The following is a 27,607-nucleotide window of genomic DNA, read 5'->3' as shown; positions in this document are numbered from 1 at the left end:
CTGTTTTTACTAACGTTTAATCAAATGTTTAAAATGGCTTTGTGAGACAAAAAAAAAGTCCAGTTCACTTTTTCCTCTGATCTCATAAAAAGCATTAATCACACCATATTTTTGCTCCTGTACAGGTGAGTGTCACACACTTTGTCACACTTCTGCAAACATTTGTGAAAGAGTGGGTGGTGCTCAGGAGCTCTGTGAATTCCAGCTCGGTACTGTGGTACGATGCTGCCTGTGCAACAAGTCCATTCGTGAAATTTCTTTGCTACTAAATATTCCACAGTCAGCTGTTAATGGTATTATAACCAAGTGGAAGTTATTGGTGACGACGGCTACTCAATAGCTACAGACCTTTGAACATTATGTGGCCTTCAGATTTGCTCAAAAACAGCGGGTAGAGAGCTCGTCGAATGGGTTTCTGTGGCCGAGAAGCTGCATCCAGCCTAACATCACCAAGCGCAAACAGCACAAAATGCAGTGGTTTAAAGCATGCTGCCTATAGAATCTAGTGCAGTGGAGACATGAGATGCTCTGGAGTGACGAATCAAGCTTCTCTTCCTGGTAACCTGATGGATGAGTCTGGGTTTGGCAGTTGCTAGGGAAACATGACTGTATTGTGCCAAGTATAACATTTGGTGGAGGGGGATTGTAGCATGGGGTTGTTTTACAGGAGTTAGCTTGAACTCTTAATGCTTCAGCATACCAAGACATTATGGGCAATTTGATGCTCCCACCTTTGTGTGAACAGTCTTTTGGATGGTCTTTTCCTGTTCCAACATGACTGCCCACCAGTGCACAAAGCAAGGTCCATAAAGACATGGATGAAAAGGTTTCGTGGAAAGAGCTTGGCTGGTCTGCATGGAGTCCTGACCTCTGGGATGAATTAGAGCAGAGACTGCAAGCCAGTGTCTGACCCCACACTTTCTTCTGGAAGAATAGTCAGAAAATAGGACATCACTCAATTTCATATGCATTTTTAAGGCAGACGAGTGAACACTTTGGGCAATATAGTGTATAAAAAGTGATTAATGAATAAACAATTGAGTTTCTTTTGTTTTCTTCAACATATTTATTGAGGGAACAAAAGACGAGACATGGTTTGACATAGCAAAAAGTCTTTCTCACAAACCAAGAAATAAAAGAACCTTTAATAGAGCATATTAAATCTTCTCTTTAATATAGTATAAGTCTAATAAAGAAAGCAAAAAAAACCCAACAACAACAACAACTGCACAGAGACAAATTAAAAAGAAAGAAAAAAATTGATGAATAAATAAATAAATAACGTTTAAAAAAGGGTCAATAAATACAGGATGGACAAAAGATCAGGGTTAGAGTTAGAACAGGGTCCCTGTCATGAGATGGGGGTTATAATGAACTAAATTAGGTCAGGAAGAGCTGCCACTTAACCAAGAACTTTTGGGATTTGCCTTGGAGAGAATAGCTGATCTTATCAAGTTCAATAAAGTACATCACATCACAGAGCTGCTGAGTGTGGAAGGGGGCACTGCAAGACTTCCAGCAGAGGAATAGGTGTCAATAATGAGGTGAATTATAAAACCTTCAACTGATTAATAAAGAACCGTCTGTATTCGATTAGCAAACAATTGAGATTTTGACAAATGTTTTGTCCTAGAAAAAAACTAATTAGGCCATAAAAAACTTTTCAGTAAGTTTGCCTACACATTTTCAGTGAATGAAAATGCAATGATTAAATGCACCTCCTGAATACCGCCCAAAGACACTGTCAGTGAGATGCATTTTAATGTGTGCCAGGAATCACCTCCACAAGTTTGCAGAGAATGAAATCAGCCTACGGCTCCTGATCCAATTCGTGTTGGGGGGGGGGGGGGGGTGTCATTGCCATCTACACAGCACAAACCTTCAGATTTGTTTGCATAAAAACAAAAACGTGGTGAACATGAATATTTTATCAAATCATCACTGTGCTGCTAAGTAAGGAGCATGTGGAGGAAGCTATTACATCCTCCACTGTGCCTTTCTTTTGCAACCCAGCAGAGGAACACCCCCCCCCCCCCAAACAAAAGCCACCATCTAAAACACAAAGACTGCTGTGTGACAAAAAGATCACCATGAGCGATACTAATCACATCACACATTCATATGGTGAGCAGGGAATTGCATCTAATTCAAATGCTGACGTCGAAACATCCAGCAACTCCCAGCTTTTATTATGATGAAATATTACCTGATTTCAAAGATCAGAGATGGAGGAAGAAATGATACCACGAAGGGCTTTGTAGACAAACAGGAAGATCTTGAAACTGTTTCTAAAGCTCCAGTGGGGAGAAGGTAAAACAGGTGTAATATAATCTCTTTTTCAGGTGCCTGTGAGGAACCCAGCAGCAGCATTTCAGACAAGTTAGAGAGGGGACAGAGCGGACTGACTGAGAACAGCATAAAGTGAATTGCAGTTGTCCAAGCGAGAGGAAACAAGGGCATAAGTAACAATTTTGCAATCTCTCATGGAAAGAAAAGGCTCAATTTTCAAAATAGAGCTGAAATGGAATACACTAATTGGTTTAAATTGAAGATCTATGTTTAATTTCTGGGTAGCATAATTGCGCAGTGTTTACCATTGTTATTTTCTAGCAAGAAGGTTCTGGGTTCAAACCTTCTGGTTGGCTGGGGCCTTTCTGTGTGGAGTTTGCATTTTCCCTCCGTGCCTGCTTGGTTTTTTTTTCTTCTCTGGGTGCTCTGCTGTTCTCCTACAGCCCAAAGACATGTATGTCATTATGAAACAGATGTCAGGTGTGGGCGTGATTGTGAATGGTTGTCTTAACGTTCAGTATTATTTCAATTCAGTTCAGTTTTGCTTATATATAATATAAAGGCACTTTATACTGCAAGGTAAGACCCTATTTCTGGAGAAAACCCCAATAACCAAGCAATTTCTCCCTTAGAGCAAACACTTTGTGAAAGTACGGAGGAAAAACTCCCTTTTCAGGGAGGTGTAGCCATTTGTAACAGCTGGTTGGCATTGAGGAGAAAGAGAAAAGAAGAGAAGAGAAAAGAAAAGAAAAGAAAGGGAGGAAAACGTGAGGAGAGAGTAGAAAACACAGAATAAGGGAGAAAGAAACAAGACAAAAACAAAACAAACAAGAAAAAAACAGACTGGACTGTTGCCTGTGGCTCGGGCAGCAGCTTTCACGTTTAACGTGAAAGCTGCTAGATTATTTGCCCTGCGTGTTGACATCACTGGTCCACTACGGCCCCGCCTCCGGACTCCGGTGATGCTGATCCCCCCTTGCATCAGCACCATTTCTGGTTTCCTTGCAAAGTACTGAGAGAGAGAAAGAGAGAGGGGGGTGGGGAGATAGACAGGGAGAGAGCGAGAGAGAGACTCAACCTCACCAGAGCGTAGAGGCGTCAGACTGCCGCCACAGCATCTCGGTTACGCACTGTTCAGAGGCCCCATCGACCGATCACCGCTCCAGAACCAGCTAAAGGAGAAGTCAACATAGCCGGGCGCGTTGCCACAGCTACAGTCAGTAATGGAGAGCCTGCTGGATAATCCAATGAAAGCCGTTCTTTATCTGAAGGAGCTCACCACTATCGTCCAGAACCAGCAAAGCCTGATCCAAACACAGCGCCAGCGCATCGACGAACTCGAGCGGAAGGTGGAGGACCTGATCGGAGAGAACCGACAGTTGCGGGACCCCCATCACTACGTCCAGCAGCCTTCTCAGCACCACCATCACCACCACCACCACCACCCGACTCACCGCAGCGCCAGTCCCCAGGCGCCGGCCCACCTTCACCAACACCCGGGGAGCAACAAAGCTGCGGCTCATCTCGGCCAGCAGGCGCATCAGCAGCAGCCACCACCACCCCAGCAGCATCAGCATCAGCAGATTACCGGTCTGTCGGCCCAGCCTCAGCAGCAGCAGCAGCAGCAGCACCCGACTCCTCCTGCACCGTCTTCCCACCACCCACAGCAGCTGCAGCTCGTTCCCACCTCGCCGCAGTCGCCCAAAGCGAGCCAAGCCAGCCCCGACTCCGCCGAGGAGGATAAGAGGAGCCCCTGCTGCAAGTCGCTTGTTCCGCAGACTCCAACCACTCTCTGCCGTTCAGTGGGTCTGGCCAGGAAAGCGGAGTAAGTAGCTTTCGTGCTGCATGCACTGCATAAAAAAGTTCCCTTTCAACGAAAAAGTAACATTAATAATAATGATGATGATAATGATAATAATGAAAATATTGGGATCAGAGCCAATCATCTTCTGTTTTTAGCGCCTTTACCTGATGCAAGTGTAGCCATGTGCCTTTTCCCAAATGACCTTTAATTAAAATGACAGAAACTGCTCTGTGTCAAACAGGTGACATTACTTCCCCAGATCTGCAGACTTTCTTGCCTCTCATGAATATCAGATTCAGTGACCTGAGTAATTTGTTCTACATATTACATTACTGTGATGTTACCTATTTTATTGCAGTTTTTCCAGGCTAAATATAGCATATATAAATGTCCCTTCCTAAGTAGCCATCGTGTCAAGTCAGTGCACGCACACTATAACAGACCACAGTGTCTGTATGAGCTCAGTGCTGGACTCCATGTGATTTCACTTTGATTTACTTAGCATCCCGCTTTCAAGCTGAGGCCTAATTTTCTCATTCATGCTCCTTCTGTATTTTCACATTGTTCACTCTCAGTCACGGTCCCATTAGATCAAATGAATACTTAATGGATATTGATTTCAAGGACCGAGACTGGCATTTTAACTTGGGTTAATTTTGCACCAAGGTAGAACGTGACCACCTTTGCACGACCAAACAGTGGAAAGGACGTTTTTTTTCTTTTTCGGGAGAGTAGAACTGAAATGTGGTTCATTTATGCAATTTACATGCTGTTCTCTTTGAGATGAGGTTACAGCGCTCTGTTTTTTTTGTGCCCCCTCGTGTTTCCACATTCTGACTGTGGAATGCATCTGTTAAAATGCATCTGTTTTTAGGCACGGCTGAGGTAGCAGTTTCACAGGTGCCAGGAGTGCCTGGTGACATCGTAAACACCCATCTTAAAACATCAAGCAACTCCTAAAGGCACATCACTGACTCTGAGACGAAATGTCAGCAATTTTGCTTGGAACACACCTACATGGAACTTTGATAGTGCAGGCTGTGGGTAAAAACAGCATATTCCTCATTAAGACAGAAACGGAAACACACAAGAGGAGCAATCCGGCAGGAATAAAAGCAAAGATAGAAAGACATGTTAGGGCTGTTTATAAATCGCCTAACAGCCACGTCAGATTGAAGCTGAATTTTCTGCTTTTTATAGAAGTTTTGCAATTATGGGCATCTTTACCGCAAATAAAACATATAAACCAAAATGTAAATCATCAGCAGCTATTTCTATACACACTGATTATTTACTACTTGTCTTTGTCTTACTTGACAGTAAATTGCTTATAACTAGCTTATAACAAGCATTGGCTCTGCAGCCGCTTTTCACCAACAAATACATTAAATGAAAACACTGTCTGCATTAGCTGAAATTTTGGACGGCAGTAAAAGGTCAATAAGGATCAAATATTTACATATCTTATATCAATTAATCAATACAAATGATGGATAAAGGTATAATAAATACGTATTGTCTGTGACATCCTTTTATGCAGCTTTAGTTAAAATGTACAGAGAAGACTGATGAGTGTTAGTATGCATCTATATGAATAGATTACTAGTTTGACCATTTCAACTGTTTTTATGCCATTTCTGTGCATCTTAAAGTTTCTCCTCTGTGTCACCTTCTCGCTGGATAACAAACCCCCCACAAAATTGCAGGTGTAGTGCAACTGCATCATTTTTTCCCAGTACCTTTTTGTCATTTACAGCATACATTCGATCTCACAGGTTCTGCAGGGCTCACATGGCATATTCTGATCGGCATTACAAAAATCCCCTTTGATTCAGTGTTGTAAAACAACAAAACCTGCAAACCTTTCGCATTTAAAAGCGCTGGAGTTGCTTCAGAGGTGTCCGTGCTGCTGATGTTGTTTGCCTCCTGCAATCAAGGTCACATGAACTGACTCTTCCAGATCCGCACAGTTACAGAAACAGCGCACTGCACTGAGCCCCATCTGCTCCACTTGGCTGCATTTGCATTGTTTTTGTTAATCCAGATTGATTCATCATGCCATTAAGTCGTAATTTCTAAAGAGTGCAGGGCAGGAATGGTACACACACATGCACACACACACACACACACACACACACACACACACACACACACACACACACCAACTCACACAGTATGAACTGTACACAATGCATGTGATTCAGTAAGTAGGTTCAATTGTTGATTCAGTAACCATGCCCCCTGACAGTTCCACTAGGGTGATGAACAACAAGACAGAGAGATGATGAGATGGACAGAATTCAAAAGAGCGTATGGTACGATATCCCATCGTTAATGTAAAAGCGGTGATACATAAAATGCGCGAGACGTGAAGCAGCATCGTAATTTCCACTTAGAGCATTGATCCCGGTCAGTCAAGACTGTGAGTCGTTGCGCTGTCACTGCTGCAGGAGAATAGATACATTTCGAGTAATGGGAGGGTGACAGGGACACATTGCGAGCATCCTAATAAGCCGTGCATGTAAATGTGCCTGTATATTTATCTATTCCATTTGCTGGCCAGTGACTTCTGATTATTCCTATCACACAGCAAGTGTTGTGTAACAAGTGGCTTCTCCTGAGAAGTCTGTGGAAAATAAATGATGAGGGAAGCCCGCCACACCCTTAAGCAAAAGAACAGGGTACAGGCTTTCTTCCTGACATCACTAGAGTGTCTGTTTTCTGCTGTTTTCAGTGATACTGCTAACTCAGATTTGCCCCACTGCTTGCAGTAGCTTTACATTATGAGCGTGGTATTGATCTTATCTAACTCTCGGAAAGAAAGCAAATAAATATATTTCCCCAAAGTTCACATGCCTATTGATCAGTGAAAACAATGAACATGTTTTATTTATAAAAGCATACATTTAGGTATGGTTCCCAAAGAAACAAGCTGAAATTAGCAGTCAAACGGGCTGATGTGGAGGGATTTTCACGGTATCTCAGTATGTCTTTTGAAATAAATTTTTGTACTATATTTACATGCACGTATTTTGCACAGTTGCACAAAACAGATGCATAGAAATCTCAGGAAAAATAACCCAAATAGCATCAAGAGGTTCTTGCATTAACTGCAGAATTAAACATATAATTCCTGACTATTGAGATGTAATGGATTTCCAGCTTAGCCGCCATTTTCCCAGCTCAACTAGGTGTTTTTGTTTGATTAAAAGACAGCAGAAAATCCATTTGCAAAGCTCTAAATTAAAAATTAAATGCTCGCTTGCTCCCATCATGCATTTCTCGCCTCCTTCTTTATTTTAGCACTGCGAATCGAGGCTGTTTTCAGCTTTGAGCGTCAAACTTGGCTGAAAAGTTGTTTCTAGGAACTTCTCAGACAGACAGTCTGAAGTGTTGCAATTGTGTTACTCAGTCTGAGGCAGATTCATAAAGGGCCTGTGTGATCTAAACGCAGCAATCCAGGCTACACCTCTTTCCTCGTCACCCTTTTTCCTCCAACTTTCTCGGCTTCCATTGTTCATATTCTCCCAATCTTTGACTCCTTCCTCATTACTTGTTTTCCATTCTCAGCTGTCCGTCTGCTTGTCTTTTCCCACCCTTCATTCAAACTTCCTCTCTTAAATTTCCTCTTCTCCACATGCCTTCATATCATCATTCCCCTCCCCACTTCCCATTTCCCCCTTAATCAGCAGCTTATGCTTCAGGAACCACCTCTGCAGTCTGAATCAGTATTCAGACCAGTTCTCAAACCATCAGGCTCTCCACCACTTAAACCAGGGGTGTCGGACTCCAGGCCTCGAGGGCCGGTGTCCTGCAGGTTTTAGATCTCACCCTGGGTCAACACACCTGAATAAAATGATTAGCTCATTACCAGGCCTCTGCAGAACTTCAAGACATGTTGAGGAGGTCATTTAGCCATTTAAATCAGCTGTGTTGGATCAAGGACACATCTAAAACCTGCAGGACACCGGCCCTCGAGGCCTGGAGTTTGACACATGTGACTTAAACCATCTCCTGACTGGACTGGAGCCTTCAGTTCACCCTGCCTGCTCTGTATAGGGGTTGCCAAGTATGTGTGTGTATGTGTGTGTGTGTGTGTGTGTTAAAACGTATGTTCAGGAGGGAATCGAGGAGAGTGACATTAAGAGTAGGCGAGGTGGTGCGTTTGTGTTCATAGGGGCGACTGAGGTGGAAATCCCTGAGTTCTCACTTAGCTCCAGGTGCTTCTCTACCGTTTTTTGTACCTCCCACACACTCTCACAGATATAATAGGCCTCTCGCCTTTACACACAAAACGCTCACTAATGCAGATAAAACCCTGACATGCCACATGGCAGCCCGCATGTTTTTCCACATTGCAACTCCCTCTGCACCCACCGTGCCCTCATTTTCCCTCCTACCGGGCCTGCACCAACTGGAGAGCAGAATGTATGACATTTCACATGCCATTTCCTGCCTGTGATCGTCTCCTTCAGAAAAATCGTGTGTGTGTGTGTGTGCGTGTGTGTGTGTGTGTGTGTGTGTGGGGGGGGTGTTGACATAACTCTTCTAGATCGGGATTTCAGTGAACACACATACACTCACAAATACATTTTAGTATATATTACAGTAACCCCGCCGTGTTCCTGCTGGATGCCGCGTCGGCTCCTTGTTCTGATGCTCTCAGATCAATGAGCCTGGAGCTTGACAGTTCATGCTCTAACACCTAAACCATCACTTTAAAGGCCCGCTAGCCTTGATCCTATTAAATCTCTATTTTAAGGCTAGACTTTTGCTTTTATCAAAATTTATTGTCTGCCTTTTCTCCAAATAATATTCTTCATCATGACTTTACAGGAGCACTGTACAACCAACACAAGGTTAAGAGCCAAAGAGACTGCTAAAGATATGTGACATTGAGCGTTTAAATTGATGAATGCTGAATGCTTCTTGGGTGATTGTGTCACAGGAGGCTGAGCAGGTCATCCCTTATTTGGAAAGTTGGGAGTTCAATCAGCCTGCTTGCCAAAGGGTCTTTAGGAAGTGTGTCTGTGAATGTAGCTTGCAGTGAAAGAGTGTTTGGAGTGGTCAAGAAGACTAGAAAAACACTACATTAGCAGCAAATCTTCTTTTAGGCATAATAAATGTCGGATACCTTTGCATCTCAACTTACCACTTCAGTCAGTGCTGGTTTATTTTTTCTATCAGGACAGAGCTGGAGCAAAATGTGTTCAGGATGTTTGAGTGCTTGCTTGCTCTTATTGCATGCATCCAGTTTTCACTTCAGCAGCTTATACAAATTTAGTTATGGATTCTTTACCCAGTAGGTGATTAAAAACATACCCTGAAGATTAAAATGACAAGAAAATTAATTTTGTAGTGCAATAAATAAATAAATAAATAAATAAATAAATAAATAAGATTTTAAGATTGCTTAAAATGGTTCAGTGAAGTCACGTAACTTCAACTTCAACTTCTGTGAGTGATACAACCTATATTCATTGTAGCTCCACTTCTGCACTTCTGTGATTGCCCAAGTTTCTAGGCCAAAAACCTTGGCACAAAAACTGATGTGACTAGTTCAAAGCCAGTGGTGGTAAATGGCAAAATATATATTTATGATTCAAGAACAACCATTTCCTGTCTCTGGAGCCTGACAGAAAAGTAATACCGCTTCTAAGCATGTTTGTGTATTGGAAAACAACAGTGGGAGTGATTCCAAGAGAAGTAGATGGGTGGATGATGGATTTTAGGAGGTAAATGGTCCTTTCTATTTCTTGCTCTCACTCTCTCTCTCTCTCTCTCAGCCCCCTTTCTCTTGCCATTTTCCTTTGTACCATTACTGGAGCTCTTTACTCTACTTCCCCCTCACCTCTCTGTATGGGAATCATGTCTGTTCGGTTATGACAGGGTGACTGCTGCTGCTGGAATCCAAATCATGAATATCACATTTGGTGCGTAGTGCTTTTAAATTGCTTCATTTCTCTGAGGATGTAGCTGCGGGGTGATTCCTGACTCACTGGTAGAATATTAGCTGTTTTCATGCACAAGTTGAGCGGGTCGAAAGACTGTCCCAGCTGTCTGTAATCCAACCGTGTGCGCTCGTGTGTGCATATGTATTTAGGATTGTGACTGTTTTTGTGTTAGGGTGTAAGAAAATTACATAAAAATTGCTGTTTTCTGAGATATATGGGATACATATCAAAGCCTTTACATTTATTTCAGTGTGTGGATATGTGTAGTAATCCAGAGTGTAACTTCTTTAGGATTTGCCCCACTGGACACTGGACTGTTGGTCTGCAGTGCTGGTTTGATCCAATTTAGTTGTAACTGTGGCTGAATTTAAATTGAATTATATTGTACTGAGTGCAAATAAATAGGACAGCACTGCTCAGACTCTGCAAATGGTATAAAATAAAATTACAGTTAATGGAATGGGCAGTTCTCTTCACAAGTGTGATGAGAAGCACAGGGAAATTGATCAGTTCTGTTGTGCTCGCATAATTGACTGAAAACATTCACCTTTAAAAGAGATTCAGTTCAATTTTTCTCTGTAACAAATTCAGTACTTAAATGAAAACAAACTACTGGCAGCTGCATTTGCCAGTGTCAAATGGTTTATTACCGTAAAACTATTACATTACATTAATATTTTGGTTGCCATCATACTATTGATTTAGTGTCCCTACTCTGTCTGTGATTTCCATCAACATTACATTAAAGTGCCATGAATATAAATATAACATGTGAAAAATACTTTCCTCTATACCTTTCCTGGTGAACAGGGTCTTAACCGTATGTTCTTATTAGTGCATTAGGTTTCTTATCTTTTCTTAATTGGTAAAGGGGTCTTTGTTATGGTGACACACTACCCACTGACAATAATTTATTAACACAGTTAGTGCAGGACTCTATGTAGTTCTTTTGAGTACTAAGTGTACTAAGTACACCCTTAATCGAATGTAGCTGATTGTCGTTGAGCAAATGTGAGCACCTCTATGAGAGCAGAAGTTTTGGCAGTTTGCTGGTTTGGAGGATTGTGATGCACGTTAGCAGCACACCAAGAAGTGGATGTCCCATGGTGGGCCGTGCAATGGTCAAAGAAATTGCAAAAAAAACCAAGAGACTTCTGGAGCAATGTCCTTTTACAGATGAGACCAACATGAAGATATTTCACAATAATGCACTGTGCTACAGTAATTCAGCATAAACACCTCAAACCAACTGTAAGCAAGGAGATTTTGCGCCTTTCACTAAGTCAAAACCCAGTTTGGGACAAGCTGTTGCCCTGCAACAGGACAATGAACACAACAAACACACTAGCAAATTTACAACAGAATGTCTAAAAAAGGTGCTGCAATGACCCAGTAAAAGTCCAGATCTAAATCTGAAATGCTAAAATGAAAGCCCACAAATCTCGATGAACTGAAGTAAGGGGCAAAAATTCCTCCACAACATTTTGATATGAGAGACTGAAAAATTCATGCAGAAAAATGATTACTTGAAGGTACTGCAACTAAAGTTGGTTCTACAACTTATTGAATTTTATGGGGTGCGCTTAGTTTTTTGCAGGACTGTAAAGAGAAAAAAATGAGAGAAACCCCCCCCCAAGAGCTACATCTCTGACTCTACAGACCTCAGTTAGCATGTTGACTGTTATGCCTGTTAACAGACCTGCATAGAGTCCTGTGAAAATGTTCCTTTTCACAACAATAACTGTGACCAATATTACTTATGCACTACTTTTAAAGTAGAGTTCAGATGACCTTTGTTATGTATTTGCTCAATATAAATATTGTAAAACTAAACTGCAGTGTGATGTTAAACATTTAGTAGGATGAGTCTTTGCACTCTCCAGTACATAACTGTCATCCTGGTGGTGCCCAGTTCGTATCATTACATTGACTCTGGGAATGGATGAAAAATGATCGTGCACAGATGAGTTTGATGTGGACTCAAGCAAAAGAGATACTCAAGTGTGACTTTTCTGAAAAAGAAAAAAAAAAACGTATTATACCACAAAAACAATATGATACTGTACAGGTTTTCCTGGATTTTTTTGCAGGAATGTATTCATTTATTTATTTTACACACGGAAAAATCTGAAACCCTTTTTTCAGTACAAGCTAAAAACTTGATCCGTTCAGTAACTGTATATGTCAGGTTTAATTAATGGTGTTTTTGACTGCGTTCCAGGTGATGCCAGGTGTTTCAAGCTACAGTGAGAGAGGTGATAATGTGGCACGTAGTACAACAGTGTACACCCCCCACCCCCCCACCCCCACCAGAATGACAGACAGGCTAAATAATTGGACAGATTAAAAAATAAAACAGGGGCAAAACAATTGCATAACACATACTGAGAAGCCCCATAGGGCTGAGGAGCCCAAATGTTGTCCCACTTTCCTCAAGGCTGAAGTGCAAAACAGTTTCCTTTCATTGTCCTCTATCTGCGTGCTCCCTAATCAATCAAAATGAAAAACTTTGGCTCAGCCGTTCTTTTTCTTGTTCTTTTTTTTCCTGAACATGGCTTCCAACTGTTTCCCAGGCAACACGCCGACTCGCTGAAAGACAGACGTGCTGTTCTCGTCCTTGACGCATCCAGATGCCTCATATGACATTTCATTCCATTAGTAAATATTGCACACCCACAATGTGGCTCTGCCCAGGATTTTGACATGTTTTTGTAGTTTGTCATGTTACACTAGCTGCGCAGCAAGTTGCCGCCTTCATGGTTGGAGGTAAATTATTCACACATCTGATGGATGCGTTTCATTTCTTCTCCATGCAAATGAACAGCAGGCCTAATGAGCAATCAGCGGAGTGCATGCGCGCCATTAGTATGCAATCTACATATTTCAGAGTTGTGTTTGCAAATGGAAATGCCATCGGTGTTATCATCTGGTGTCACTCAGTCCCGTCGCATATTGTAAACAGATAACGTCACGAAGTAACCAAAGCTTGCATCAATATCAGTTGCTTCTGAAATCTGTGCTTTCTCATCACTGCGATAACTTTTATTACGTTAATGGTACATTAACAAAATCTACAATCCAATAATATTTCAAAGAGCTGGCCTCTTTAGCAGCTGTCTACCAATAGTATGATTTAAAACATTTTTTTTATTGTGGAGCTAAGAAAATAAGTGATGTGCAGATGTCATTAGAGTAGCACTAATACATGCCTCGTGCCTTGCTTTTAAAAGAAAATCTCCTTAAAATCCATGGCAATCTGTGTTATCGTTCAACTTAAAATGTGCTTTTAGGCGTCAGTTAACAGCTGCTAACATATGCGGTGTTTTAAAAATCTGTTGACCGTAGCGTAACACTTCTAACCCTCTCAAGGCAGGCGTTGCAGATTTGCAACAGTTAAAAGCTACCAACCTGATTACCCCACATACATATTTTATGAGTTTTTTTTTTTAACTCAGAAGTACCACTGCAGGTATTCTTTTGTGCATTAGCAACAAAAACTTAATTTGAGCCTGACAGGGCTAAATGTCTTCAACGTTATGCTTCATTTAAACCTGTGCTGCTCTAGTGTTTGCCCTTCATGCTAAGATGTTGGAATTCCTCAAGGGCAGACAGCGCTGTGGCATGTCTGCGAGTGGTCAGTGAGCTCCTGAAAATGTTCTTTGAAAGTAAAAGCAGTTGTGGAAAAAGGTCCTCCCATCTGTCACAGAGATTTCACCTCCCGAAAGCTTAGCAGAGAAAATCCCTCGACAGACAATTGTGATTGTTTAGCACCATGTGCACTCGTCTGCATCAGCGTGTGTGTCCGCACGAGCGTAGGCCAGCAGTTAAATTATGGGGTTGTGTTGGAGGTGAACAGTTTGAACAAAATATTTAATTTTGTGTCATTTTTTTGAGTCCAGTAGTGAGATTAAGTTAAAGAACTAAAGATATATACGATGCACTTCTGCTACTACAGTGTTTATTGTGTTACGCTTCTTTAATATGTTGAGGGCAAAAATGATTTTGCGAAGGATAAACCTGTGCATCTTCAATCATAGCTCACCCAGCAAGCCTCCTCTGCCCTCAGTCCTCTCTCCTCTAGATGCATTTCCAGAATTGAGACATCCTTCAAGATGGCGTGTGGGATTGATGTCCGTGTCACAGCGGGAGGATGGAGGTTACCCGAGACAAGGAGGCACGGAATAGAAAAATGAGACGAGGAGTTTAGCAAAAAAGGGAAAGGAAGAAACAGTAAAAGCAAAAAAAAGAAGCCATGTGAGAAATATAGATAGATATATAGATTGATAAAGGATGATGCACACAGATAATAAGAAATATGCAGTAAAGGAAAATGTTTACAGGGGCTATACATTTTTTATTTTAACTTCATAACATGAAGTATGCAACATATGCATTTCCTGCCTTTTAAACTTTGTGTAATCTGAACATTACTGCAGTTCGTTTATCGGCCGTTGCTCTCTATCCAACATAATCTCCGTACAGCATTAGATACTCGCACAGCTACACGCACACACACACTTGTGGACAAGCACACGCTAGCCTAAGGAAATGTCAGGTATGGTTAACTTTACGAGCCAGAGTAATGTTCAAAGCCGTCCACCTAAGCCTGCGAGGCACTCTGGAGTTGATCGGAACAGGCACTGCATGTCCAATCGCCTTTCCTGGTCTTCTCAGCGGCCCCACCAAGCCTCAACCATGATTTATTGTGCTGTGTAGTAGAAAAAATATACAGGAAATACTTTCATTCAGGTAATAACTTAATCACATATTCACTCATTTGCATTATTCATTGCAGCTGTGGGTGCAATTTTTTCACCTGATTGATTTGACTTTTCACTTATGAAGCTTTTAGAATTTATAGCTGCAGAAAAGTTTGTGGCTTGTATCGGCTGTGATCTGTGATATTTTGCTGCCACCATAGCCTGTGCGCACATTTGGATGACCATAAAAGCACTCTGTCCTTCCCCTGCACTATGGTTACATCATCAACGCCTGTCTGTCAACCCTTTGACGCTCTGTATTACATCATCAGGTACACAGTCCCATAGGGAGGAGACGATGTTGTCTTTGGATGCTTCGACTTGGAGCAAATCCTAAAAACGAGCTAATGAGGTAATCAGGACACGGATGCTGCATGAGTCATATATGTGAGACCCGAGCTTCCGCGCCTTCATTTTCCTCACCGTACAAACACAATGTACAAATTATGCAAAAATCCCAAAGCACAAATGCTGTCTGAATGAAAATAAGTTAAGATACATCCTCAGAAAATATAAAGCTACTGCTGCTGATCTGTTACATGGCATTTTCCTCATCAGCATTAAATCTGCAGATATGACAGCCATGTCACTTTGATAGCATCAGCGTGAAGTGTGGAAAATATCTGTAAAATCTGACCCGCTGCCAAGTCTTCAGCAGATGGCCCCGCAGCAATACGGTGCAGCTTGATGCTCGATATGAGCTGCTAAAACGGCTCGATAATGGAGGCACCAGCTGGAGGTCAGATGGACGACAATGGAAATAAATTTAAAAAAAATAAGTAAAAAATGCTGCTTTCATAGGAGACAGAGTGAATGTAATTTGTGTGCAAACAAAAAAAAAAGTCTTTCTGTCATATATAGCATTGCGCCTGAGAATCACTCATTTTTTTCATTTATTCAGGCTGACAAAAGAGTTCAGGCTAGCAAAATCAGTTGTGTCTATAATATTAAAATTGATTTTGAAAATCCGATTTATGATTTGCTGTAAAAGGAGTCAACCAAATAAAATGCAAAAATGAGAAATAGGTGGAGCTGAAACTTGTGCAAGCCTATGGAAATGTAGTATATAAGGAAGCAGGAACTATGTTAGTATAATTCTAACAGCCTTTACTGCCAATATTTGGCATGACCACCTTTATTTTTATTTTTTTTGCACAGCCTGAACTCTCTTAGGCAAGCTTTCTTGTAATTTCTTCGATCCATTGCTTGTTTCTGGATTTCTTCCTTCCAATGACCTAAATTTTAGGTCATTGTGTTAGTCGCAGCCAGTCACAAAAACACATAATCTGTTCTAATTTTCTTAGTTTACTTCAATTTACAAAAATATCACATGTAAACGTGTTTGATGGGCATAAAATAGCATTGCTATACCCCCAAAACTCAGCATGGTGTAAAGTAATTCCTCTGAAATACAAGGGAACTGGCCAAGTCAAAAAACAAAACCAGGAGGGGTCGGTCTAAAAAAAAGTATCTAACTAAAAAGAAATAGAAAAAAAAAACAGCAAAGAGCTGACACAGGACCTGATAGATGCATGTGGACCCTCATTATTAGGAAAAGCTTACAAGAGATTACAAAAGATTACACATTACACAAGACCAGGGTTGAAAACCAGTGCCAGGTTCTTATGGAGTGATGAATCCAAATTTGACATTTTTGGTTCAAATTGTCATCATTTAGTACAGAGAAAATCAGGTAAGAAGGACAACATCTGTGTGAATGGCAGTGGCTTAATTTTTCAGTTTAGTCTTGATCTCAAACACAAGGTCAGTACTGTTAAAGCATACGTGGATTGAAAAGCACACAATAGAATACTACAGTATGAGTCATGGGTTGGCCTCCCCAGAGCCTGGACCTCAATATTATTGAAGCAGCGTGGGATCATCTTGACAGAGAATGGATCAAAAACTGCCAAAACCCCAAGAAGAGCTTTGAAATGTCCTTCAAGAAGCCTGGAGAACTATTGCTCAAGACCACTTTAAAAAAGGGCTCCTTAGAAGCAAAAATATGAAGAAATGAGGGGTAGCTCAAGACTTTGCACCGTAGTTAATGAGATATAACTCTTACTGCATTCTGTAGGAAGATTAAGCTTTGTCAAGATGAGATGTAAGAGATGTCCAATTTGAGGCACTTAGGTGATTCTAAGACACACATGCGGGCATTTGAGGCAGCGATAAGTTCACGGTGACATAATCAAGATACACGTGGCACTCAGAGACTTTACAATTGTGAGACTACATTATTCACACTTGCACGTGCACATTTGTTCACCCCATTAATTTGTCTTCATTTTCGCATATGCTACTTTTAGAACTTCAGTGTTTGCTTTCAAGCCTAAGAAGCAGCTGATTCAGGTCCATTTTGCTCTAAGATGAACTAGTTTCTGGTTTGCGGTTACAAGCCTGAGTGTTATCTGGCATTAAAACCTGCATAGGTCTGTTTTAGTGTGGCATGAAATTTGGCTAAAGAACAACATTTCTCACATAAAACATCTCCAGATGACATAAATCCAGCTCAGTGTCAATCTTCGCTGAGATGGAGCTCTCTTTGACAAGCATGCACTCTGGAAAGTGGTTCACTCCTGTTCATCGAAAGGGGCAGAGCTCTCTCATGCTCTACTGGGTGTGCCTCTATTCATCAGAAGGTTTTTAGGTTTTATTGAAGAGGGACCAACAGCTGGGAGTGAAGTTAAAATAGAGCATAAAATGTCGAGAGCCTGAAAAGTGCTTTGATTTCAGAGGGTGTGATATCAAAACTTGACATTTGCTGTTGATATTTTGTACATGTCTTCTTTTTTCCTTGTACATAACTCATGTCGCTGCTAAAATATGCCCAAACTGACAACACACTATGAAAAACCTGGTTTATATTCAAATGAAGCTTTCAAACGGGCTCAATGTTCAGACAAAGATTATTACTCATCACATTCGGAAGCTTGGTTCCCACCAACTGGAGGTTTGTTTTGGCATAAACGCAAAGCTTTAGAGTGAACTGGTTTACTGTCAAATGCTGGAAATCACATAGGCTGTGATCACACAGAGAGAGTGTGTATATAAAGCTAAAATCCTAGAGGTTTTTTTTCTTGTTTGAGGGCCTGAATATGCGGATGGAATGTTTTTCCACCTCCTTTGTTAGCTTCATCTTGGAAAAATTGGACTTGCCTTTCTCGTCCATCTCCAGCTCTTTCCGTTTAAAGAAGGCAAGCTAAGCCGCTTGGGAGAGCCCATAAGTCCATGCTGACGTAAACCTTTCAGGGATTTTTTTTAATTCACTGTCTGTATGTGTAGAGGAATTAATATAGCAGGCTTTAAGGTGTGTGTGTGTGTGTGAGAGAGAGAGAGAGAGAGAGAGAGAGAGAGAGGAAGACTGAGATCACTGCGTTACTCATAATAGATGCCTGATTTAGTTTAAGGATAGTTTCCTGCTAATGATCCACTGCACTATCATGTTTAATTTTAATGCCCCAACACACCCCCAGATGCAAGCACTGGGTATGTGTGTTGAATTTATTCGTCACAGAAAGCCTTACACACTTGTAGCCTGTAAAACACGGTGATAAACTAGCACTTAGAGCGGCTGCCAATTTGCCAAATGGAGGTGAAGTATTGCAAAAACATTTTGGGTCTCTATTTTTTATTTAACATGATCAAATGCTTCCAATAATACTGCCACAGGATGAGCTGACTTGCGAAATGCATGTAATATATTAGCTGACCTAAATTAATCTCAAGGGCTGAGAGGATCGCTATGGCGATGCAGAGTACCAGTGTTTTCTCTTTTTTTCCCTTCTGTGTGAAGCACTGACAGAGCTGCTTGGCTTTAAAGCCTTTTTTCAATAGAACGCATCATGAATGTGCTTTATATAGATTTTCTTTTGTTGCCTCATATAGATTTTACCTTGAATTTTAAATCCATTTATGTCACAGTGTGAAACAATGTCAAAAAACAGAAATTAATCCCCTTTAAAGCTAACTAAAAGTCCTCAGCTAGCCTTAATATCTCCCCCCAAGGTTAATTCTTTTTGTATTTACCATGTTTGGCCTTCAGAGGCAGACTAATATGTTATTTCCAGACTGCCAGGACATGCTGTGCGAAACCTAATCTATCAGATATCACATGCTTTGATCTACCTCCCCCCCATATACACAGACCACCACCACTTCGCTGTGAAGTGTATCATTTCAGCACATGCAGGGTTTTTTTCCGCCTTGAGCTTTCAGCCAGAGAGCTATTGACACAGTAAAGCTGGATTCAACACTGGGAGGAGCGCATCGACAAACACATTAGACACCACAAGTTAAAACAAAATACAATGATACTGCTGTGCGCAAATTGCGCTCTCCCTCACACAGAGCCAGTGTGCGGAAGAGCTTATAAAAGCTTATAGATTTTTTATAGGTGGTATTAGTGAGCTCAGGCCATGAGGGGGGGAACTGAGTCATTGGTGTGGAAGATCAGAAAGCAGGTCATGCGAGTTCAGTTTAATCTTCAGTGCCCGCATTGATCAAACAGTCCGCTACTTGCCGGTGGTGTGTGTGAGTGTGTGTGTGTACAAAACTAGAGGCAAGGATTTGCAGTCTTGTAAATGTTCTAATTCAAACGCGTGGAGAAGAAGTCCCGTTGATGTGTTGTAGAGGAAATTTTCACTTAAGCCTAAACATGGGAGTGAGTGGATTGCCATCACCTGTAGACAGATAGAGATTAATTAGGAAATCATAGCTGCTAGTGTTGTCATATCAGTGCAACTTGTTTCCACCATGAATAGATTCAGCATATATGGTGTCATAGTTAACTTGTACGCAGGGTCAGATATGTGCTATCTCTCTTGCGCAGTCGTCCCTTTTAGAAGTTCCCTCATAAACCAGAACGGTTATAAAAAGCTTGCAAGCTGTTTTGGAAAGATGGAGGCGATAGTAAAACTGAGCAGAGAAATGGTAAAAGTAATGGAGAGAAAACTGTGAGGAGCCACAGATCAAAGCAGGCAGAGATAGATAAATGAATGAAAGGAAATGTGCTTTAAAAGATAAAAAGAGTTCGTCCTCTTTCCATCCCACCTTACCTTCGTGTGCAGTGTTTCCGTCCCAAATTAGGTGAAATCAAGTGTCCTAAGAGTATCAAAACAGTCTGCCTCTGTGTGGATATAGATGTGACTGTGTCTGTGCACGCATCAGAGATAACTGATCTGCCTCACACATGCTGTGACTGTTGTTTTTCTAGAGTTTATTACCTGCATCTGTACATGAACTGACAGTGTTGGGAAGGTTACTTTTAAAATGTATTCCATTACAGAATACAGAATACATGTCCCAAAATGTATTCTGTAACGTATTCCGTTACGTTACTTAATGAGAGTAACGTATTCTGAATACTTTGGATTACTTAATATATTATCATGCTGTTTACAACTACATGAATGTACTATTGCTGTGATTTATTACTGTTACTGAAGGTCTGTGGCTCCGAACCGTAGTAAAAGAACCTCTGGCTAATACGGCGGGTTCGTGTCGGGCTCGTAGCCGAAAACTAGCTTTACTTTGTTGTCTGGGTCAACTTTGCTAGCGAGAGACAGAGAGAGGCGTTGAAAGGCTGCTCCAACGGGACTTTTTGTTTCAGAGGAAAACACGAACACAGTGTACTGTCGAGTCTTAATCGCTTACTTACAACTGGGCTCGTCAGGCAATCTTCTTGGCTGCAGTGGTAATTATTATATTTACATGCTTCCAGCTCCCGTTTTTTCCTTTTCCTCGTACTTTTCCTTTTTCTCCCTCCCTCGCTCACAGACACATAACGTGTATGACAGTCCATTCTCCCTGCAGCACGGACTACACTGCCTATGATGCTACATTCTGTAGAGCTATACCGGTAGCATTCTGCCTATTAGCTTAGCACAACAACAACAAAAAGGCCTCTCTCACCCAGGAAACACAGAGAGAGAGCGTCACCCTGTAACCATGGCAACCGTAATGCTGCCGCTTGGAACAACAGAACATAACTGTCAAACAAAACCCAAACAGTCCTGACCCGCCACAATATGAAACAGGGAAGTACCGCCGTGTAATCCATTTATTTCAACAAAGTAACTGTATTCTAAATACCACCTTTTTAAACGGTAACTGTAACGGAATACAGTTACTCATATTTTGTATTTTAAATACGTAACGGCGGTACATGTATTCCGTTACTCCCCAACACTGTGAACTGATCAGGACACAAAGTAAAGAACTAACAGCTTTTGGACTTAAACAAAATAATCCTATAAGTCAACGAATGATGCAAAACTAGTGATGAGTTGTTGTTTTTTTTTAATGTGTCTGCAATTCTGGTCTTAAACTCATCACACTATACAAGATAAACCTGATGGTCAAACATGGGTTTGAAGAACATTGTGTGGATAAACATAAACATTACAGCAATGACTACAATAAAGGAGTAAATGATGTTTATGACAGAACGATCACATTGGCATTTGAGATGGTCATGGCTTAAATAATAAGACTTACTGCGTTCCTGTTTAACTCATTCACTTAAAAAAAATCTTTGGCTTTCTTTAGGTGTTCAAATAGGTTCAGACACCAAAACACCTTTTTCTGCATTGAATTATGATAAATCTGGAGTGATCTTGTCCTCACTGTGCTGTATGTGTCAAAGGCTAATGGTAAAAGAAACCAAGCTAGCAGCTTGACTGAATCATGGTAGTTGAAACTATGGGAACTGACTAAGAAGAGGCTCACTGATCCACAATGACATAATTCATAAGATAATGATATTTGTGACATATCATGAATGACAAATACCCATATTTGTTAATGATTTAGAAACATTGTAACAATAAATTTCATTGTATTCAACTACCAATTCGTTTATTTAAGACAGCTGTTATGAAAGTGTTAAGCTAAAATGTTTTATGGTCTCACTCAGTGCTTCATGGGGTCACCGTTAGTCAAACTAGCCTTTTAAAAACACCAAAATATCTTGTTTTTTTTGGGGGGGGGTTGCCGTTCATCCATATATTTACCTCCACTTATCCAGTTCAGGGTCACAGAGGAGCCTGTCCCAGCTGTCATCAGGCAAGAGGCAAGGTATGCACCCTGGTCAGATCAACATTTTGCCGCAAGGCTAGCACAAAGAGATACCATTACCCCCTCTACCCATTCGCAACATTGTGTTAAGGCAAACAGCTGGTTCCAACTTCATTTCAAGCATATACATACACTGTTTTAATCTTACTCTTGCCAACAATGCGCATAAGCATTAGTTAGAAAATGAATGCAATTTGGCCATAAATGCAAGAAGTGAAGACATGCCAGGCATTGTTTGTGGGACTCTTAATAAAAAAGATTTGCTCTTTTTGAAAATGTCATAGTACAAAAGTGATAAACAGATTTTATTAGGTTAATTAAACATTAATGTAACCCGTCTGAATTGTGAGTATCAAAGTGCATATAATTTTTTTAATGGACCTTCAGAATATAAAACCTTTATCTATGTGAACAAGTGGCTCGGCTGTTCCAGCACTCTTACTAATCTGTGTCCCCTCTGAGACCGCCTGTGTTCTGGACCTATTAAAATCGGCCACAGCGGTGTCATGCTCGTTAAGGCGAACACAATTAGAGGAGCCATTAACAATGGGAATTAATTTGCTGTCATACCCTCCCTGTACTGCCTGCTATTGTTGCGTCCCCCCAACCCCACTGCCACTCCACCCCAGCCTTGCTTTTTTGAGGCCCTGTCTCCACTTCTTTTTTCTTGAGTTTATGGAGCACAAGTAGCACAACAATCTGTGCTTTCATGGCTGAAAGTCTAAAAATGATTATTAATTTTTTCCCAAGGATGCTGTTTAATGTGTGCAACTATTGCACTTCACAAAGGCACTTCACAGGGAACAGACTGAAGTACTCCTAAGTTGAGCCTGTAGTCGTGCTCTTGAAGGACGTTTGGAAGAGGGCGTACGGGTCTCCTTGTGATTCCAGTCAGTGATCAAAAGACTAGTATGCTGTAATAAGGGATTGAGGGATTGTTGCTGTTGTAAATGTTGGCCTTGCTTTCTCACCTTTATGTCTTGATTCTCATCTCTCTGTCCTTCCCTGTGTCCTGGGTCAAGGGATGCGACAAGGCATACGGAAGGCCGGTTGCTCTTTTTACCAGTGACACCCTCTGACAGCAAGAGTAATTGTGCAAATTCTTCTTTAGCTCAACGCACCCAGAACAGGGGGATGGAGAGTCATCGAGAGTGATGGAAACCAAGTGTTAAAAGGACAGAAGGAAAGGAGTGGAATGGGGGTAGATGTGGGTGTGGGGGGTATTGGAGTAAGAGATGGACGATGGAGACTGGAAGTCAGGAATGTGGACAATGTGAAGTAGCTTCCACTTTGAAAGAGAACTGCAAACTGAGGAAGAAAGAAAAGCAAATGCCCTCAAAGCTTTTTGACATTAAAATTTTAAGTCCTTGCTCTGTCCTCGCTATAAGCCAGTATTGCCTTCATCTATGACTGTAGGGCCATTGACTGTTCCAGCAAAGGAGGGGAATGTCTTGCTTTGATGCATTATCAGTAGACTTGCTGGAGCCACACTTTCACTGTCCTGTCAATTGTATTTCTTTCTCTTAGAGGTTTTGATGAACTGCTAATAGTGGAAAATTTCACTGTGTTAGTATAATAAAAGCACTTTTACACAGTGAGTTCTTGGTCAGCAGCTTTAAAGACAAATGATATAATCAGTCTTTCTACTAAAACTTTATGAGAATTCTTTGTTCTGAAAAGAGTATTTTACCATTTCACAGCGTAACCTGCTAATGCATTAGTTTGAAGTGCATGGCCTGACTCTTATAGTCTGTTGGTAGAAGACAAAGATTTCTGCTATTATGATAATCAATTAATTGTTCTCAGCCGTTAAAAAAGGAACACACCATGGCCATCCTGGTTTTGAACTAGAAAAAACAAAACAAAACTGAAAGTGTCAGCAGGAATTTATTATTATTTCTTTTGCAATTTAATATCATTGTGAAGACAAAGAGAGGTTTGTTAGCGGTCCAGTGTCCACAGCTTTCAAAATATAATTTTTAAAAGCTGTGTGACTGTAGACCCTGCTAACAGCTAACTAGATTCTTTAAGCATTTGATCTTTGTCGTCACTGTTGGAAGCAAAGGTCAGCATTCGCCTTGAAAAAGAAAACATATCAAGATTGTTGTACACAGGTTTTTTCTCTCTCAGTATGACGCCACACAACATCACACAAAATACACTTCACTAGATTTGAATAAGAATCAGAATCCTTTTATTATCATTTAACATCAGATATTCAGTGAAATGAACAATGCTAACATCAGCATGTTGTAGTATAAACATCATAAAGCATCAAAGTTTAAGTATAGTCTTTGCCCTTCTGGGGACGTTGCGCTCTCTGAGTTTAAAATGAAAACAACCGTTTGTTGCACCCATTGTATTGCTCTGTAAACAACTGAACAATTTTTTTCTGCACTTTTTTTTTATTATCTGGGATTACTTTTCAGAAACTTCAGTTGAGTTAAGAATAGATGTTTTTGTTTCCCGGAGACGCAGTTGCCTGGTCTGTCTCTGTCCATGGTGCTGATTTATTCAAAATATGAACTCTGTGCTTCTGTGGACATCTCTCCTGTATTACCTCTAAACAGGTGAGAATGGAAAAGGATATGGGGGGAAAATTATTAAAATGAAACATCATTAGATAGTTTTTAGTAGTGTTTTTAATCTTGAGTTGAATTTCCTAAAATAAATATGTTACTAAGATTAAAAGAAAAATCCAAACACTGCAATATGTTTTGGATGATATATTCTTTTCTCTGGTTGTTTATTTCATACACGCTATTTTAAATTGATTTGATCATTTCTGTCAGCATACACATCTTTTAAAGCATATCCTCCACTCCCTCCTCCCCTTTCCTCGTTCCATGCTCACTGACTCGCCATGCTACCTTAATATGATTTCCTCATCTTTATCTAGGAATTCTGAGGAGCTTGCAGGGATCTCTTTTATCACTCATCCACTCTCAGATTCCTGCACTTGACTTTCTTTGCTATAAAAGGAGCTAACTGTGATGCCCTGCAGGAAAATATGTGGCAGAACTGCCATAATGGACATAACTGCGTTGCTCTATGTATTAATGCTTCATTTCATCGTGGATGTTAGCAATGTCCTTCGACAAAAAAAGTCTTTCTCAGCAGCTAGTTTGAAGCTCGTACAAAAATTGTATGTAATCTCGTAATCTTGGTGACACTCACTAATGGCTTGGTGTCTCTACTCATTCATGCACTTAACTCAGAGTGAACATGCTCAGAGCTGATTGAACTTAATCTGATCAGCTGTTCTTGAACTGTAAACTCAAAGTTGTCAGTCCGAATGTTAATTAACTCTAACTTCATGAGTAGACTCAGAGTTTGCTGAACCTGCTTCCTGGAATAGGTCCCAGAGCACTGAACAAATACCATCTTTATTCACATTATAGATACAGTGTAACAATCCTGTGTTAGGCTCCGGGGCAGATATTGTTGTGCAAGAGCAAACACAGCATCTCACATTCTCTCACTAAAGTAACATAAAGACAACTGTAATGTCAATAAGCTTGAAACAAAAGAGAAAAGTGACTGGAAAGATCACCTTATAACATCCAAACTCATTTACAGAATATATCACTGAGTATTTTTTTTCCCGTGGACCAGCTTCCAGATATATCACACACACATATATTTCAGTATGAGTGCATCATTTCCACATATAAATGATAACAGTGTTTCAGTCCTTTACAAAAACAGAAAAACAAACTACTCACTTATAAGAACTCCAGTTTTGGGGCCTTTTGCTCATCAAAGTCATTTACAGCCTTGTGGTATACTCATCCTGCGCTCTTCTAGCTTTCCTCTTTTGAGCACTACTTTTTTGCTTTGCTTACCAAACATAATTTAAAATGCCACTGTGCAACTAACTACGCTTAAACAAATTAGAATTCTCCGAAAACAAATTGCTGCATAGTTGACATTAACAGGTTTATGGCCATTTTGCACAAACGACAAGGAGCAAGGTCAGGAAGTGCAAGTAATATATTTTTCAGCATGGCCCGCCACCATCAATTTTTTTTTAGAAAAAGTGCCCATTTTAATAAATGGAGTATAAAATGACCGAGTAAGTATTTGCAGGGCTACAATTCAATTCAAAAGAAAAATGCATACTGCATTAAAAAGTTAGGCTTTTGTTCACAACATAGAACAATGACTTAAACATACAGTGGTACTCTTATAATGTGCCCAGTTTGCTGTAACATTGTGAATATATGCATTCAGTACAATGTAAATGTGACAGTATGCTAACTTTCAACTCTGTAAGCCTGTTATGAAATGCTTGTTTCAGGCTAAATAAGCTGTTCACGACATAGTTAGTATATCTGAGATTGTTGGCATAACCAAAATAGCCACACAAAGCCACCTGTGAACCGCATTTATAATTTATTTGGGGTTTTAGCTATTGTGAATAGGGCTGCCACAAACGATTATTTTGATAGTCGACTAGTTACCGATTATTTTTTGCGATTAGTCGACTAATCAGATCATGCATCCATTGGACGTAAAACGTACAGCTCATTGCACCAGCACGCATCTGATCTTATAGATCTTACTATCATTAGCTTACAGCTTTAGGTGTTTAAGGTATGTGCTAACTAAAAATAAAGACAAGATGATAGTTTATTAGATTTTAATGAAATTTGCAGATTGTTTCGGTGAAGTTTAATAAACTCCTTGCTATCTAAAATATAATGGGACACCGGAGTATATTCTTGAGCATCTCACACTTCTGATAATCAGTTGTCTGCTTGATGTTTATTCAGCTGTGTAAAAACTATAACTTTAATCTCAGCCAAACCGATTTACTCAGGAACAAATAAAATACTAAAAAAAAAGCCAAACAATAACATTTTTAAGTTATCTAAGTGACTTATATATGTTTAACCTGAGTAGCGAAATACAGCGGTGGGTTTGACAACGGGAGTCAGGTGTTCTCACGGGCTCTAGTGAGCCTTGCCCCCGGCTAGCTATCGAGCTAGTGGGTAACAAACGTCGGCGTGCTTTTGAAAATATGTGGTGTCTTGATAAACTGAGCAGATATTTGAGGTTTACACAGCAACATTCCCGCCTGAAAATATGTTAAACGTTTATTTTGTGACCCAGAAAGAATAATAAGAGTAATATTAAAACTAACTAGCTGCCACCATTGTTGGAAACTGAGCTGGGCTGCGCTATGAATTCTGGGACAGAGCTACTTCTTCTTCTTCGGGATTTAACGGCAGCTGGCATCCTTGTACATGCAGTGCTGCCATCTTCTGTTTCAGTCCGTTATTACACTCTTAAATCCTACTTATTGATCGGCTCCATCACCTAGCGGGTGTGGGGGGTCGTGGTTTGGTCCCGCCTTGGCTATTGTGGTTGATGTGGAGGTTGGGATGGGCTTAGGGCACCTGGAGGACCCCTAGAGACGTTATCCCTGGAGGGCTTAACCCGGGGGTTGTGTTCATAACCTGGTTAGTGGCTCTGGTCGCTCTCAGAGGTTGTTCTCCTCGTGGCCGCGTGCAGCGGGGCTGGAGGATGGTCTGTGCTGGCGGACGTAGGTTACTGGCCTGGTGGCCTGGCTGCCCCTGAGTGGATCCGGGGCGGGCGTGGGGGTTTGGGGTTCGGGGGTGCTTCGCCTCCGTGCTGGGGCTCTGGCTGGGCCTTGGGGGCTTCGGTCCTCGTCGGTGTGTCGCCGAGGTTGTGGGCGGGTGGGTGCACGGGGGCTCAGC

The 27,607-nt window shown here is 41.0% G+C and overlaps 1 protein-coding gene across 2 annotated transcripts in view; it reads left to right on the top strand.

Moving 5' to 3' along the window:
• Positions 1 to 3,235: 3,235 nt before the first annotated feature.
• iqsec3a (IQ motif and Sec7 domain ArfGEF 3a) overlaps positions 3,236 to 27,607 on the top strand; it is a 129,998-nt gene continuing 105,626 nt past the window's right edge. The window contains exon 1 of one of the 2 annotated variants that reach the window (XM_085139087.1): positions 3,236 to 4,114. In XM_085139087.1, the coding sequence (XP_084995213.1) occupies positions 3,513 to 4,114 (602 nt within the window). In that variant the 5' untranslated portion in view covers positions 3,236 to 3,512. The remainder of the gene's footprint in view (positions 4,115 to 27,607) is intronic. The other variant, XM_085139088.1, reaches the window with a different exon arrangement.

Source organism: Neolamprologus multifasciatus, chromosome 17 (assembly GCF_963576455.1).
Source record: "Neolamprologus multifasciatus chromosome 17, fNeoMul1.2, whole genome shotgun sequence".
NCBI lineage: Eukaryota > Metazoa > Chordata > Actinopteri > Cichliformes > Cichlidae > Neolamprologus > Neolamprologus multifasciatus.
The sequence above is the reverse complement of the archived record's forward strand: the minus strand, read 5'-3'. Positions and strand labels throughout refer to the sequence as shown.